This window comes from Geotrypetes seraphini, chromosome 19 (assembly GCF_902459505.1).
Source record: "Geotrypetes seraphini chromosome 19, aGeoSer1.1, whole genome shotgun sequence".
In the NCBI taxonomy this organism is placed as follows: domain Eukaryota; kingdom Metazoa; phylum Chordata; class Amphibia; order Gymnophiona; family Dermophiidae; genus Geotrypetes; species Geotrypetes seraphini.
In genome coordinates this window covers 19096160-19112442 of record NC_047102.1, presented here as the reverse complement: position 1 = coordinate 19112442, position 16283 = coordinate 19096160, and the positions used below count along the sequence as shown (strand labels likewise).

General features: G+C 39.4%; 1 protein-coding gene across 1 annotated transcript in view; it reads right to left on the bottom strand.

Annotated features, from left to right (window-relative positions):
* TMEM9B (TMEM9 domain family member B) overlaps positions 1-16283 on the bottom strand; it is a 34878-nt gene that overhangs the window by 12136 nt on the left and 6459 nt on the right. Inside the window, exons 3-4 of the mRNA XM_033928377.1 lie at positions 5779-5887; positions 1216-1350 (exon numbers count right to left, since the gene is read on the bottom strand). Coding sequence (XP_033784268.1) covers positions 1216-1350; positions 5779-5887 — 244 coding nt within the window. The remainder of the gene's footprint in view (positions 1-1215; positions 1351-5778; positions 5888-16283) is intronic.

Below are 16283 nucleotides of genomic sequence, written 5' to 3'. Positions count from 1 at the left end.
CCAACCAGATACTTGTGATGGTGGGTATATCAAGCTATAAATAAACTTGAAATTTGAATATTCCTCTTCAGACTAGGACAAAGCAAGCTAATGTTCCATAATTAGAATATTTGGTAAACTTTAGATCATTTATTATTTTATTGTCCTTTTATTAATGCTTTTTGGAAATTGATTTGGGATCAAGTAAATTGTATGCTTGAAAATCCTGTAGCTTTATCATATGACACCATCTTATTTGGTATGTCTATGAGGGCTAAATCTCAAATATCTTCCAATAATAATAAGCTTTTAATGATTCTAATAGGAGTTGCCATTCAACAGATAACTTTTAATTGGAAAGATTACACAAGATTAAATTACTCTTTTTGGCGGAATACGGTGTGTCATGTGTATAAAATGGAGAGAATATTAGCTGTTAGAAAAGGATGTTTTAAGAAATTTAAGGATATATGGGGGCCATTAATGAATTATTATAATGAATAATCAGTATTTTTCCCCTTTTTAATATAGATGGTATAGGGAGGGTGGGTGGGTTTTAGTTTTATTAGGGTTAAATGGAAAAGATGTAATATTATATTATGGGATATATTATAAAGTTTGTTGTATATGGGGTGGGGAGGGATTAAACTTTTTTCTGTGAGAATTGTAGAAATTCAAGTGGAATTGTATATTATATGAATGATTTTCTGTACGCTTGTTGTAAAATTTAAAATGAATAAAGATTTATTTAAAAAAAAAAAGAATATTTGGTAAATTAGGGGATTTATTTATTGAGGGTCATTTTCTAACAGGCTTACTAACTTGTAAAGCAAGTACGTGCATATCCTTTGAAAATTATCCTATGGAAATTGAATATATTTATACCTGCTATTAATACATACACATTTCCTGACTTATTTGTGTGTGCAGACTTATTGCAAATTTATTCAGTTATGATATATTCCAAATTTTATTCAAATTAGTCAAGTTTTGACAGAGTTATGCTGAAAAATCTGTAGATCTTGTTCTCATATGTGTTGATATTATTTTTGAAGAATGATTTATATTGTCTGTGTCTTTGATCTATGTATGTTTATTTGAAAACCGCTGCGACGCCAGGGGGGTATATTGTTTTCAAATAAATAAATATTGTTAAAGCAAAAGAGAAAGTGTTTTTTACACGTGTTAAGTGTACAGATTCCACATTTTGCCATAAGTTGGCAGACATGACCTTACCCCAACATCATCATCACTTTGTATCAGCTGAGAATGTGCAAAAAGCCGTCTCTTTAGCATTGGCTCCACCAACGTGAGATACACCATGTACAGCAGTAGCAGGCCCAGGATAGACAAATACACTATGATTGTAAACTGGAGGTAAGGAGAGAGAGAAACCTTATCACATGACATTCAATAAGTTGTTCTTAATATTCAGTCAAATCCTTTCCAGTGAAATCTTACCAGCTGATGAGGGAGTTTTAAGCCACCATCAGCAGTCATACACTGTACAATCGTGGAACAGTGGCAGTGAAATGTAATCCATGGAGTCTTACATGTTGTGTTTTAGGTCAAATCTGTTTTTAAGTTGGTCTAGATCAGTGGTTCCCAACCCTGTCCTGGAGGACCACCAAGTGTCATATACAACATGAACAGAGCTGCTTAGGTTCAAATAGGTTGTGGCATAAAAAAATGGAGGAAAAAGCCTCAGACTAAAGCCCTCCCACCTCCATTGGTGGTTGGACGGTAACCTCATTGGCAAAAAACCTCCATTGCACTCCCAAAATGTAAAAACCTTAAGCAGGGCTGTCTGTACTAAGTGATAGAAGAAAAAAGCTTTCAACTTATCTTCTGTTGATCGGTACACCGACGGTGGCCAGCGTTTCACGAGTCTGCTGCCTCAGGGTGTAACGAATCCAATCAAACTTTAACTGGGACGCCGAAACGCATCTCCATGTCACCTTTTGGACTTTTCTTGTGAAAGTGTATTTTGAAGATACTAGTGTTTTTCACAAAACCGAGTTTTTCAAGCCTGGAGGACCACCAGGCCAGTCGGGTTTTCAGGATAGCCCTAATGAATATGCATGAGAGAGATCTGCATATAATGGAGGTGCCTGGCATGCAAATCTGCTCCATGCATATTCATTAGGGCTAGCCTGAAAACCCGACTGGCCTGGTGGTCCTCCAGGACAGGGTTGGGAACCACTGCTCTAGATTTCATGAGCAAAACATTGCGGCTACTGTGTTAGTTCACTTGAATGCATAAAAATAAAGAACAAACATTGCATTGACCAATACATGGGTCATCTACAACACCGACTAGCTATCAAGAGTTAAACTACCTTTAGCAGGCTGGCAAAGCAATTGTATGCTACTAATTAAACCCATTATAAGTGAATTGTTTCTTTAATGAGAGTTGAAGAGAGCACAGCTTTCAAATTCTAGTAAACCCCTGCAAATTCACGGTTCGCGAATCGTGGACTCAGTAATTCACAGTATTTTCCGACCGCCACTTCCTGGTACTAAAGTCGTGGTTACACCAATCAGGAGCTGCTTTGTCACGCTCTCTGGCATGTCGCAGCAGCTCCTGATTGGTGTAACCGTGACTTTAGACCAGGAAGAGGCGGCCGGAAAATACCGCAAATGATTTTCAGCACCCGCCAGCCCCGCAGCTGCTCTCTCCCGCCTTTGATCGGCCCCTTAAACCGCATTTGCGGTTTTTCAAAATTTGCGGGTGTTCCTGTAATGGAACCCCCGCGAATTTCGGGGTAGTACTGTAATGGGTATATTAAATAGGTCCAATTTAAAAAGGCATTTATTTATTTCTATCCAAGTTGAATGTTCAAAAAAGTTCCAATAAATACTAATACATTCAAAATAGGAAAAGTGGAAGGGAGACACTATCCAAAAAAGTGGAGAAAAGGACCTCAGTGTCACTCAGAATAAATTCAAGCAATCGAAACTGAGGACAATCAAACTTCAAATGAGGATTTGAAGAAGAGAACACATCCTCAGTCCAGACAAACTCCACAAAAAACTATTACTCTTAAGTACCTTAGTTTTGCTCTCAAGGCTTCGTAAAGGTTAATCTTTCAAAAAATGCTTTAAATATAGAATTAAATAGGAAAAAATACCCCACACTTATCTTCCTTAGGATGTCTCCACAACCCAACTTTATAAAATACTCGTGAAATCTTCTCACAACGAGTGTTCAGTCCACATACAGAAATCAAAAAAACTAGCGATATCCCAAAAGGGCCCTGTTTCGCTAAAAGCTTCCTCAGGGGATCTGCATTCAAAAAGAGCTACACGTACAAGCTCTTTATATATAAAGGAGCTACAAAGGGAGCAACAAGGTTCAGGATGATTTCTGGATTTGACATCAGACAATAAACCAATTGCTGCAAACAGAAAAAAAGGCAAGGGAGATGTCTCAAACAACACTCACAGGAACTTTCAAAAAAAAAAAAAAGTCCCAGAATGCGATATTTATTGTTTAAAATGTTTATTATTAAAATGTCTCAAGTTTCGGCATTAACAGATGCCTTCATCAGAGGGCACTGGTCAACAAAAAAAACAAGAGCGTTGGGTAAGGGAGCTCCTGGAGCCTGATGAGCAAGCCACCAAAAGTGAAATATTGTTTCTTATTTTTAAGACATTAGCATCTAACGAACCACAGTTCATTTCCAAATCACTGATTCCTTACAAACCTAAACGTTCCCTGCGATCATCTGAACAAAATCTCCTCTCGGTACCGTCATTAAAGATTATTGGGACCAGAAGATCAGATATATTTACAGTTATGGGCCCTCAATGGTGGAATACTCTGCCTCAGTATATTCGATCTGAACAAGATATTGTAAAATTTAAAATACTGTTAAAGACCCATTTATTTAAAGATGCTTATGATTTTTAACATTAGTTTTTTTTTTTTTCAACTAATTTAAAATTTGTTTATTTCATTACATTGTGCTTTGGTTTTATAAATCCCCTCCTTTTGTTTTTTCCTTTTTTAACTAATCCCAAATATTGTAACTTTTAACCCTATTCCTCAAACTCATGTCTGTATTGTTTTAAATTTGAAATTTGAATTTATTTTGTAAGTTTCTTCTATCTAAATTATAATATGTACATCGCCTAGAAATTGTAATAGGCGATTCATCAAAAATTAAATAAACTTGAAACTTGAAAGCAAAGAAAAATACATATAAGAACATAAGAACATAAGCAGTTGCCTTTTTTTCTATTTCCTGTACTTTCACGAGGCAAGCACTGAAATAATCCTAAATTTGATGGAACTTTCCCGTTCTACTAGCAATGGGACAAGCACAGAGGATCTCTAAAGGAGAAGGGATTGTAGAAGCTTATTAATTGATATAGATGGGCAGACGAGATAAACCATATGTGACTATCTCTGGAGAAAGGTGACAAGTCACCAGAAACAAAAGAAAAATGAGGTTTTAATGAATTCTGTTACAGCAAACAATTTGTAAAATAAAAAGTTACAGAAATACATACACGAAACTTTTGCAAACCACTTATGGACCCAAAATCAACATCAACATTCTGAATCTCAGATTTTAGTCACCTTTTTCCAAAAAAAGTAACTTGTGGTTTATTACCTGCCCAACAAAGAAAAATGGGGAGACCCAATGATCCACAATGAAAACAATCCACCGATGAAAACAAAAACAAAAACCGTGGATACAGAAGTTCTGGAGATAATTTATTAAACACTGACATATAAAACCATGAAAATTCAATTTAAAAAGTACAATGATAAAAATCCAACCGGACCCTACACGGTCCGTGTTTTTCAGGGGTCCAATGGTTTGCAACCTCACATGTGGTATTGCGGTATACAAAAATAAAGTTATTATTATTATTTAAAGAATTGGACTGAAAACAGTCTATTGTCTTTAAACATGTGAGCATTTTTTTTGCTGCTTCAGCTTGTCTGCAGTGCTCTTTGCTCACATGTTTAAAGACAAAAGACTGTTTTCAGTCCAATTCTTTATATGTGAGGTTGCAAACCATTGGACCCCTGAGGAAGGCGTGTTCATTGAAACACAGACCGTGTAGGGTCCAGTTGGATTTTTATCACTGTATTTTTTATCATTGTACTTTTTAAATTGAATTTTCATGGTTTTATATGCCAGTATTTAATAAATTATCTCTAGAATATCTGTACCCACAGTTTTTTGTTTTCATTGGTGGATTGTTTTCACTGTGGATCATTGGGTCTCCCCATTTTTCTTTGTTGGGCAGACTAGATGAGCCATTTGGCCTTTATCTGCCATCATGTTACAATGTTTCTATAATCATAAAGCCCTATGACCTCACAATGAAGGTGTAAAGAGCCTTAGCCTATAGGAAGAGAAGATGCAAATGTTAAGAGACTTAGCCAATAAGGAGAGAGATAATGGTTACTGCAGATGGGCACTTTTTTGCTACTTCAGCTTGTCTGCGGTGTTCTTTGCTCACATGTTTAAAGATAATAGACTGTTTTCAGTTCAATTCTTTATATGTGAGGTTGCAAACCATTGGACCCCTGAGGAAGGCGTGTTTGTCGAAACACGGACTGTGTAGGGTCCAGTTGGATTTTATCACAGTATCATTGTACTTTTTTAATTGAATTTTCATGGTTTTATATGTCAGTGTTTAATAAATTATCTCCAGGACATCTGTATCCAGTTTTTGTTTATTACCTGCCATCATTTTCCTATATTTCTGTTACTGAACAGATGGGATTCACAAGCCAGAGACCTAGCCTGCCATGATATGTACAACTGAACTTTTTACCTGAATGGTGAAGGAGCTCCTTTCTTCGTATTTGCATTCACAGCGCAGGCAGTAAGCTTCGACATCAGCACCAGGCACCGGCATTGGATAGATAACATGAAGACAGTCACTAGGGAGAAAAAGTTGAAAGGATTCTTTAGCAGATATATTTAACAGGTGAGCTGGCTAAACCAGAAGAGAAATCCTTCTCTTCCCACATCGTACTTTATTTTTTAACTTCTCTCCATGTAGTGTTCCAGAAAACTATTAGAAAAACCACAGCACTGCATCTGTATATATTCTTCTTGATCTTTTTTTTTTTTTTTTTTTAGTTCAAAACTGTTTATTGAGTTTTCAATGTACAGAAGAGAACAACAACAAAGATAAATACAAATACAGTTCATGGAGTAAACCACATCCATTTACAGAATATACTGATGATTGTGTGAATACAAGGTAGTACTCTAGTATAGTGCCGACAAATAGTAGTCATAATTGCATTGCATTACTCATGCCCTAGATGCATTGTCTAATAAAATAGAATGACTATTGAGGAGTCAAGCAAGCTAGTGTACAAAAGCGTAAGAAGAAATGCAAGGGTTATGTATTACAATAAAGGAGAAGAGGCTTCCATATAGCCAGAAATCTAGACATAGAATCAGTTCTTTCCGCATATACTTTTTCATATTTCCCTGTAAGGCAGAGAACATTCCACCACATATGGTAATCTATTTTGGTAAAATCTTTCCAGCAAAATAACACTGTCTGTATTGCCAAAGATATCATAATAGTAAATAAACGAGTGTTATCTGGATTCATAGGTGTAGCAATCGCTTGTGACATTATGATAAGTGTGGGATAGGTCAGGGACTCTTTAATATCTAATATATCATATATTATATTCCACACTTTGTTCCAATAGTCTCTTAAGAGTGGACACAAAAAAAGAAGATGTTCTATAGTACCATCTGAGGTAGAACAGGACCAGCATAGGGTGGACAATGAGTGATCTATCCTATGTGACATTATAGGCATCCAAACCGCTCTGTGCAAGAGAAAGAATATGGATTGTAGTAGAGATGCTGAGCGGATGGATTTGAAAAAAATATTCCATAAGGAAACCCAATCAATGGCATCAGAAGGTAAGTTGAGGTCCTTACACCATTTCACTTCCATCTCCAAAGGTTCTGTAAAAGAGGTACTTTGTAATAGACGATACCAAGTAGAAGCTTTGACATTACCATCTGGGAGAGAACATAAGAATTGAAGCGTATCGGGGTCCACTGATTTCATGCCATCTTTCTTCACTGAGTGCTGTACACAATGCATTAGTTGAAGCCACCGGAAATATTGGGATCTATGTAAACCACGATCAGTTGATAGATCCGAAAAAGATGCCCATGCATCTCTGTTTCTGAGATCCTTCACCAGGTATATGCCACATTTTTGCCATTCCGGCCATGAGATTGAAGACTCTGCTATCTTAAACTGATCGTTATTCCATAAGGGTATTATAGTGGAGTCTGACCATCGAACTGAGAAAGTGGAATCAGCGCTATCCACCGCTAGTTTATAAGCTGCCAATATCTTATCCTGCTTGTCTGATTTGGAGAGAGTGATTCCAGCTATATGTCTGATACGTCTATCTCCATATAATATACTTTCAACAGAGAGCCAAACAGGAGAATCACATGTATTGGGTCTATGATATCCCGATGTCCACTGTTTCAGGATGAAGGCATGGTGATAATGTAAAAAACTGAGGAAATTGACTCCACCCAATATGCGAGGTGCTTTTAATTTAGCAAGAGCAATACGCGGCTGTTTGTTTTTCCACAGGAATTTTGTAAGCAGAGAGTCCACTTGTTTGTGGAAGGTGAGTGGTAAATGAAAGGGTAACATTGATAATATGTAATTGATCTTAGGTGCTATCATCATTTCGATCGTTTCCACTCTGCCCCACCACGTCAGAGTTAGCGGAGACCATTTGGAGATGGAAGATTTAATAATGTCTAATATGTGCTCTACATTAAGGAGGGTAGTTTCATCAATACTCGGACCAAACAGGACTCCCAGGTACTTTAAGGATGTTGCTGACCATTTCATTCCATATGATTTTATATCAGATTCCGCTGCTGGACAATTAAGCGGCATCACTTCGGTCTTATTCATGTTGAGTTTGTACCCAGAGACTTTTGCATATTGAGCTATGTCAGCAAGCAGAAAAGGAAAAGATGCAGGTGCTATGTAAAGTAGAATATCATCTGCATAGGCAGAGAGCTTAATATCTTGGTCAAGTTCTTGAAGTCTGAAACCTGTAATATCAGGATTAGTACGTATTGTCTGTATCAATGGTTCCAATGCAAGATTAAATAGTAAAGGGGATAGAGGGCATCCCTGCCTGGTGCCCCTGTCAGGATAAAAGGCATCAGATAATGTACCATTTATAAACGTTCTAGTGGTAGGTTTTGAGTAGAGTACCTTAATTTTATTGATGAAATACTGTGAGAAGCCAAACCAGAGTAAAGTATTGAAAAGGAAAGGCCATTCAATACGATCAAAGGCTTTCTCTGCATCTAGTCCAACTGCAAGCAATTCTTTTTTCTGTTTTTGTGCTTGGGCTATGACATGTGAGAATGTTCGAGTATTGTCGCTAGATGATCTACCAGTGATAAAGCCACTTTGAGTCGATGGAATTAATTTAGTTATAACCCGCTGTAATCTATTTGACAGTAATTTAGCATATATTTTTGCGTCCACATTTATTAGAGAAAGCAGTCTGTAATTGGCAAGATGGCGCGGATCTTTACCCGGCTTGGGCAGCACAATTATAGTAGCTTCGGTGAAAGTGCCAGTGACCTCTCTAGTAGAGATGAGATGTTCAAGAAATGGTAGGTAAAACGGGATCAAAACCTCTTGGAATGCCCTATAAAACTCGACCGTCAGGCCATCTGGTCCAGGAGATTTCTTGAGAGCCATTGAGTGAATAACCAGAGATATTTCAGACGGTGAGATCCGTTCATTTAGACGTTCATTGTCATTCAGAGATCAATTGCGGGTTACTAGACTCAGCAGTGTATAGCGATTTATAGAATGTCATAAATGCTTGAGAAATGTCCTTAGCTCCAGTAACTTCAGTCCCTGATTCCAAATTGATGGAAGCAATGTTAGATTTTGCCTCGCGCCATTTAAGCAGGTTAGCCAATAAATGGCCGCATTTATTATTCTCAGCAAAGTAAGACGCAGATTGTTGAAATATCGCATGTGATGCCTTATTACTCAATATGGAATTGTAGTGGAAACGTGTTCTGTTCAATCTTATCAGGAGGTCTATGTCACAAGGAGATTGCTGATGTTGAGATTCTAGGCTTCTAATTTCATCTTCTAGCTTACATTGATTTTCTTTCAGTTGTTTGCTTTTATGAGCAGAATAAAAGCTTTTATGAGCAGAATAAAAGCTTTATAAGCATCCCAACAGCAAGACCAGGAGGTTTGTTCAGGAGTATTGAGCTGAAAATATTCTTGTGTTCTAGACCTTATCAACTCACAGAACTGGTCATCCTGTAAGAGGGCGTTATTAAAACGCCATTGCCGTATTTTTTGAGAAGGAACTTTGACTTTCAGTTGAATTGTGATGGCCGCATGATCCGATATAGTAATTGGTAGGATAGCCGCATCTGTTATGGAAGAACTCAGAGTTTCGCTCACAAGAAAAAAAACAATCCTCGAGTATGATGAATGAGGGGGGGAGAAGAAAGTGAAGGCCTCTGTGTCTGCATGTAAATGTCTCCATATATCTAAAAGGTGAACATCAGTTATGAGATCCTGTAATGCGAACCAGGCTTTGGTTTTCTTATATATGCAATTTGATTTTCTATCTATACTCAGATTCAAAATTAGATTGTAGTCACCAGTGACAACCAGGTTAGCCGTGGATTCATCCAGAAGAGATTCATGTACAGAATGAAAAAAGTCTGGTTTGTCAAGATTCGGACCATATAAGTTAAATAAGCAATAAACCTCGCCTGCGCTAGCAATTGTGACTTTGACCCAGCGTCCATTAAGATCATTTGAAGAGGAAATGATGGAAATATTACTGGATTTCCGAATCAAAGTAATAACTCCACCCTTTCTATCAATAGCAGGAGAATAATATGGTGGTAAAGCCCATGGGAGAGAAACCTTAGCTGAAGCAGAAGCATCCAGATGCGACTCCTGTAGCATTATAACATCTGGTTTAAGATTTTTCAAGATATGTTAAAACTTTATTCAACTTAATTTTGTTATTTAAACCCTTTGCATTTAAAGAAATAACTTTAAGAGACATTGCAGTTATGAAAAATATTTAAGAGCATGAGACACTGATATGCAAGTGTAAAAGGTGACCAGTAATGCAGGCTTATGAAGAAAGAGACCACCTCAGTATATTACTCATTGAAAAATAATATTTCATAACTATTGGAAAACACCCTGAACTGATTAGAGTGGCAAAACAGTCACTGCTATATATTAACCATGCGAGTGTAGCTGAGGGAGCCATAACGGCAGGCAGATCCCAACGTGCCCTCATTAGTGTCAGAGTTTAATATACAAACAGTTGATAACAGCAAAACAGTGGTCTGGCATGAGCTAATAGTGTCAGAGCATTCTCATACAAAATAGGGTAGTAATAAGGTGTTATGAGTAGCGCAGACAGAATAACATCAACTTAAACAGCAATTTGTGAGACACCGTGTTATCAGACATTCAAACCTGATTGATTGGGGTAGGAGAATGCAGTTCAATAAATGAAGCCAGCTCCTCCGGATTCATGAAGTCCTTGGTTGTATTATTCAGTGTTACTCTCATGCGAGCTGGGTAGAGTAGTCCAAATCTTGCATTTAAGGCTTTCAGTTGTGGTCTGTAGGATAGAAGCAGCTTGCGTCTGCGGGCAGTGGTTTTACTCAGGTCGGGAACAAATAGGATGGTGGAACCCTCATGCTTGATTGGAGCTCTGATCTTAGCCCGCTGCATAATCTCCAGAACGTGTTGGTATCTGAGCAACTTGAGAACAACTGGTCTGGGGCGACGGTCTCCGGTGGTAGAGGAGGGTACCCTGTGGGCTCTCTCAATTTCAAATTCTCTATGGAAAGTAAGATCAAGGAGCCGAGGGATTAGAGCTTCCAGATTTTTAATAAGCTCACCATCTCGGCCATTCTCCGGGAGCCCCAATATGCGAATGTTGCACCTTCGAGACCGGTCATTACTATCTTCCAGGTCTCTTTCTAATGCAGCTATGCGGGTGGTCTGCTTCCTGAGATCAGCCAGCTGCACTGTGCTAGCCTCCATCTTGGATTCCAAATGTGCTCACACGTGTTTGGAGCAGTGCAAAATCTTCTGCCATACCTGTAATTTTTTCATTAATTTCATCTGTAGAAGCCTTTGTTTCAGATACCAGCTCTTTTAGCTCTCTTAACTCCGCCAGAATTTCGCGGCCCGAATCGCCGGTGGAAGGAGGGAGCGGTGCCTTTGATGGGGAAAGCGGCTCGGGCTTGTGCCGCTTCCCGACTTTTTTGTCCGACATCCGTTGCTTGAATCAGGGTCGGCAACCCGCGATTTAGGTCAGTTAGACCCACTGTACCTTCTACCGCGCTCCGCGGCGACTCAAACTCGATTTTTTAAAAACTGTTTGTTAAAGTGTGAGGAGCGACGCGGGAGCACGGAGATCAGACCGCCATTTCGCTCGGGCTCAGCCACGCCCCCCATTCTTCTTGATCTTGACACAATGTCATGTTTTCCCCAGGTCAAATTTAAGGCACCTCCGCTTAAAATATGTTTCAATGAATACGCAAGTGAACTAAACTGACAGAACCTCTGCATGCTATAAAGTTGAACACAACTGGTCCGATACTGAACTGACAAGTCAACGTTTAGTTAAAATGTCAGCCACCACAGTTAAATTGAAACCAGATATTCAGTGGGGTAAAAAATTTGGACTCAACCTTTGGGTCTTGAGTACTTCAGTCCATCTGGGTTTAACAGCTAATACCTTCATTACCATGAGATTTAAATGAACTGTGTAGTATAGTTAGTTCATATGTAAAACATGTGATTGCATACAAAATTCACTGCACTTCCAAATGTTATTGCTTTTGGAATATTTTCTCCACTCTTCTAATTCAGAAATATTCTTAGGCCTCTTTGTATGTGTTGCATATTTGAGATCTCTCCACAGATTTTCAATAATATTTACATCTGAGGACACTGAAAGCCACTCCAAAACCTTCATCTTTCCTCAAGTACTTCACGTGTCTATTTTCAACTGTTGTGTTGTTGAATTATCTAACCCCTATTGAGCTTCAGTATGCTCATAACTGAGGGACGTTAGCGTCTAGGTTGTTGGTAGATTCTTCCTTCCACTCGCTGTCATCGTCCCATCCCAAAGCATAACAGATCCACTCCCATGCTTCACGATTGGCAAGGTGTTCTTTTCTTCAAACGATTTGCCTTTTTCAGCTCAAATGTATCTTGTGTTGTTGCTGCAAGTTTCATTTCATCAGTCCAAAGCACTTTGCTCAAAAAGATTTTAGGCTTATCAAGGTTTTCTTTTGTACACTTTAAATAACTTTTGTGATGAGATCCCAGAAAATGTTTTCTTCTGAAAATTCTCCTATCCAGATTATTGTATAAACAATTCCAATGTTAGCTAAACTTTTTAGCAGGTTGTTTGCAGGGATCTGTGAGTTCTGTTTTGCAAATCTAATTCTCAGCCAGCTCTATCAGTGTTTTCTCTTGGACTTCTAGATCTTGCTTTGACTTCAATGGTTCCAGGGCACTCAGCACAAAAAGATGTTTGATAACCTTCTGGCGACGCAAGCAGCAAAACTTAACCACTCCATCTCCCAACCTGTTGACGGCAACGGGCGACTTCAAAACTTTTCGAAAAGAAATCAAAATCCTACTTTTCAAAAAATGTATCCAGATATCATAACCCAACCCTTCCCCCTCCTCCTAGATAAATTCTCCCCCAAAACCTGCACTTAAATAATCTCTTCCTCCCCAAAACACCAACCAAGTATTCAGATCCCTGAAATGTAACGTAATCTTATTTGTACTCTAACTGTAATCTATTTGTTATATCACACAGTAACGTACAATTTAATATCCAATTTGCAAGTTCTTCCGGAATTAATCCAGCTACCTTTCCTCCCTTGTAAACAAAAAAATAACAAAAAAAAAAACAAAACTGTTGTAACTTCACTGGAAATGTCCAGTTAGCTCTTTTGTAATCCGCCTTGAACTGCAAGGTATAGGCGGAATAGAAGTCCCTAATGTAATGTAATGTAATATATCTTAACAATGTTTCTCACAGTTGAAATTGCTAGCTGGAAGTGTTTAGAGATGTCTGAACTTTTGAAAACGAAGGCTAGAAACAGCTGCATATAGAAGCCCATAGTTATTGAAAGTAGACTGAACAGAAATTAAAAGGGTAATAGGCCCAGATTCACTAAAGATAGCGACTCAATTGCTGTTGGCCGATTTTCAAACAGCGATTGATTCACTATCAAGTTTGCATGCAAATGATTTGCTGTCAGGACTTCTGCCCAATAAAAAAAAAAATTATAAAAGAGCTCCTCCTCCCGAACCCAAAAAAAATGACAGGAGGGATGCTCACTCCCTCCTACCACCAGACGCTCCCCCCCACCCCCGCAAATATGGCAGGAGGGATGTCCACTCCCTCCTACCATCGGCACCCCCCCCCCCCACCCCGTCGGGTCTATAGCAGTCAGGTTTTAGGATCGTAAAACCTAATACAAAATAGCCAAGCAAATGTTAGTGAATCAATTGCTTGGCTTTTTTGCATGGGGTTTTACAAATTTGCATGGCCAGATTGGAAAATGGGCGATCGAGGGGAAAAACACATGGTGGGCCATTCTGTGAATCGGGTCGGTTAGCAGCGATTGTCACTAAACTTGTTAGATGAGAATGGTTTGCAATCTAATCTTTCCATAATGCACCACACCGCTGACTGAACTTTTAGAAAAATACCCAAAATAAAACCACAGAGATACTTGCATGCAGAAAAAAAAACTGAGGGGGCTGGAGCAGCTCCCTGGGAAGGAGGTGGAGTTCAAAAGATGACCAACAGCATTCTGCAAGCAACTTGCAGGTTCAGGTGGAAAACCCACATTGCACTAGAAAGAGGGCTTTATTAAAATGTACCACAATCCCAGCAACAATTCTGAGTGAAGTAGAAGAGGAGAAAGCAGAAACTACTGGCCAAAAAAAGAGATCAAAATGTTCATCCAGCAGAAGTGAAACTTGAAATGTGCTGAACTGGCAAAGTAACTGCAAAGTCTGCAAGGAAAGAAATATGCAGAGTTCAGCGTGAAGCACTCCTCTGAGTCTCAGCACAGCTCTGAACAGCCTTTATGTCACTTTCCCATGACCTTTATTTGCTATACTGCCACTGCAGCCAACTGGCATAACCCGACATAGCAATGCACTTTCTGGCTTGCTGTCCATGTATGTCTTATACTGGATCCCACTCTCAAAATCCAACCAGGGTGGGAGTGAATACCACAGCCTCTGGACTGCTTTTTGGGGCTATGCCATTAGTGTGGTAAGTAAAGAAAGTACCATGAGATGAAGAGACCCAGAAAATACCTGGAAAAGTGACCAATACAGGTAGCAAAAATGTGGTGGTTTATCAAAGGACAAAGTATGAACACTCTTCAGAAATGATTAACCCACAACAGAATCTGCAAGATGCTGTGATCTCTCTCGAGGGAACAGCAATTCTGATAAAGGCCTAGACTCACTAAGCTTACCAATCATATCCCGACCAGTTTTCACTAATCTTCTGTCTGATCCGATCCACACCCGATCCGATCCACACAAGCAAATAAAGGAAAATGGCATGCAAGGTAGGAAGGCAGCGATTCACTAAACAGAAGGAACACCGATTGGGCTGGCCGATCCAAAAAGAAGCAACTGCTGAGGACCAATCGCTCACATCCTTTCTGACTGTCCTGCTTTCTGCAACCCTGAAATCCCAGTAGAAGGCAAGCTCTGCTGACTTTCTTGCTCTCTGCCGTCCTTCCCTGCAGTGCGAGCCTATGGTTTTAACCCGCAGATTAAAAGCGTGTTCTGCTCCATATGGGATGACCTCTTTTCCTAAAGCCAGGGATGCTCTCTCCCTCCCCCGTCACCCCTCCAGCTCTGTGTCCTTGCAGCTCCTGAATTTAGAGGTAGCCAGGGAATGTTCTGGGGAAGCTGTAAAAGCCTGAATTAGGACTCGGAGCCATAAGGTTGGTACATTCTGAGAAAGATACTTGAGCTGGAGACTTGCTCCCCTTTCCCGAACTGGCGGCTTTTGAACTTTTCCATCAGCACCTTACAAAATTCAGTTTCTCCATCCTCTTTCAATATTTATCCATCTTTCATTGCCTTTTACATATGCTTTCCAGCACTGGGGATAAGACAGACATAAGTGTGTTCTGTAAAGCCCCCCCCCCTTGTTTTGACCTCACTTGTGCAGAGAGCAAGCGAATGCGTGGACCACAAAGAAGATGGTCTGCGCATGCGTCGGGATTGCTCTGCAGCGATCCATGGGGTCACTGTGGGGCGTGCCTCCGATCGCATTAATTTGTATAGTGAATCGGTCGCCCAGGAAAACTTGGCCATGGATCGGATCGGTGAGTTTAGTGAATCTAGGCCAAAGTCACTGAACACCAGGTCTGCTCAGTTTGCTGCGTTCATGCTTTACTAGTTCTCATAAAAGAAATCCAAAGCAAGGAGCAAGGAAACATTACATTAAGATTTTATTTGTAAATCCAACACAAATGCAAGTAATTCTCATCATGCCTCATTCTTTGACTGGGAACTGTTACATGCACCCCACAGTTATCTACTCACTGTGAAAGACCATCAACAATGCTCAATTTCTAACAAAAAATTCAATTCTGAGAAAGTCACTTGTAAAACATTCAGAATATTCTGTTTGAGAAAAAATGAAACAGACCTTAAAGAGAAATGACACATTACAGCAGGTTCAAAAGATCTGTGTTCTCAGATTGCACATCACCACCTAGTGACAAGAAAAACAAAAAACACATGGGAAATAACCCTCCTTTTGAACTTCTGAAATCCCTAGGTAAAAAGGTAGATTGAGTATGAAAACAATTCCTCCAAAAATAAGCACTGTCGAGGTTATATTGGCTTACTATTTAGCTTTCCTGCAATCCACCGAAGGCTCCAATAAACACTGCAGCCATGCATCAGAAGCCAATAGATCTGAGAGAATTTTCAAACCTAAGTTCTGGCCACAGAGCACAGGACCTAAAAAAAAAAACAAGGCCACTAAGGAATCTGTCCTTGATGCCAACAAGCTCAAAGCCAGGTGCTGGAGCAGCTTCATTAAGAGAAGAGAGGGTACACCAAGGTCATGAAGGTTGAGGATAACCTCCGATTCTCACATCAGAAAGAAATCCCTCCCCTTAATTGACCTGTGGGACCCACTCAGAGCAATTGCTTGCTGCTAGACT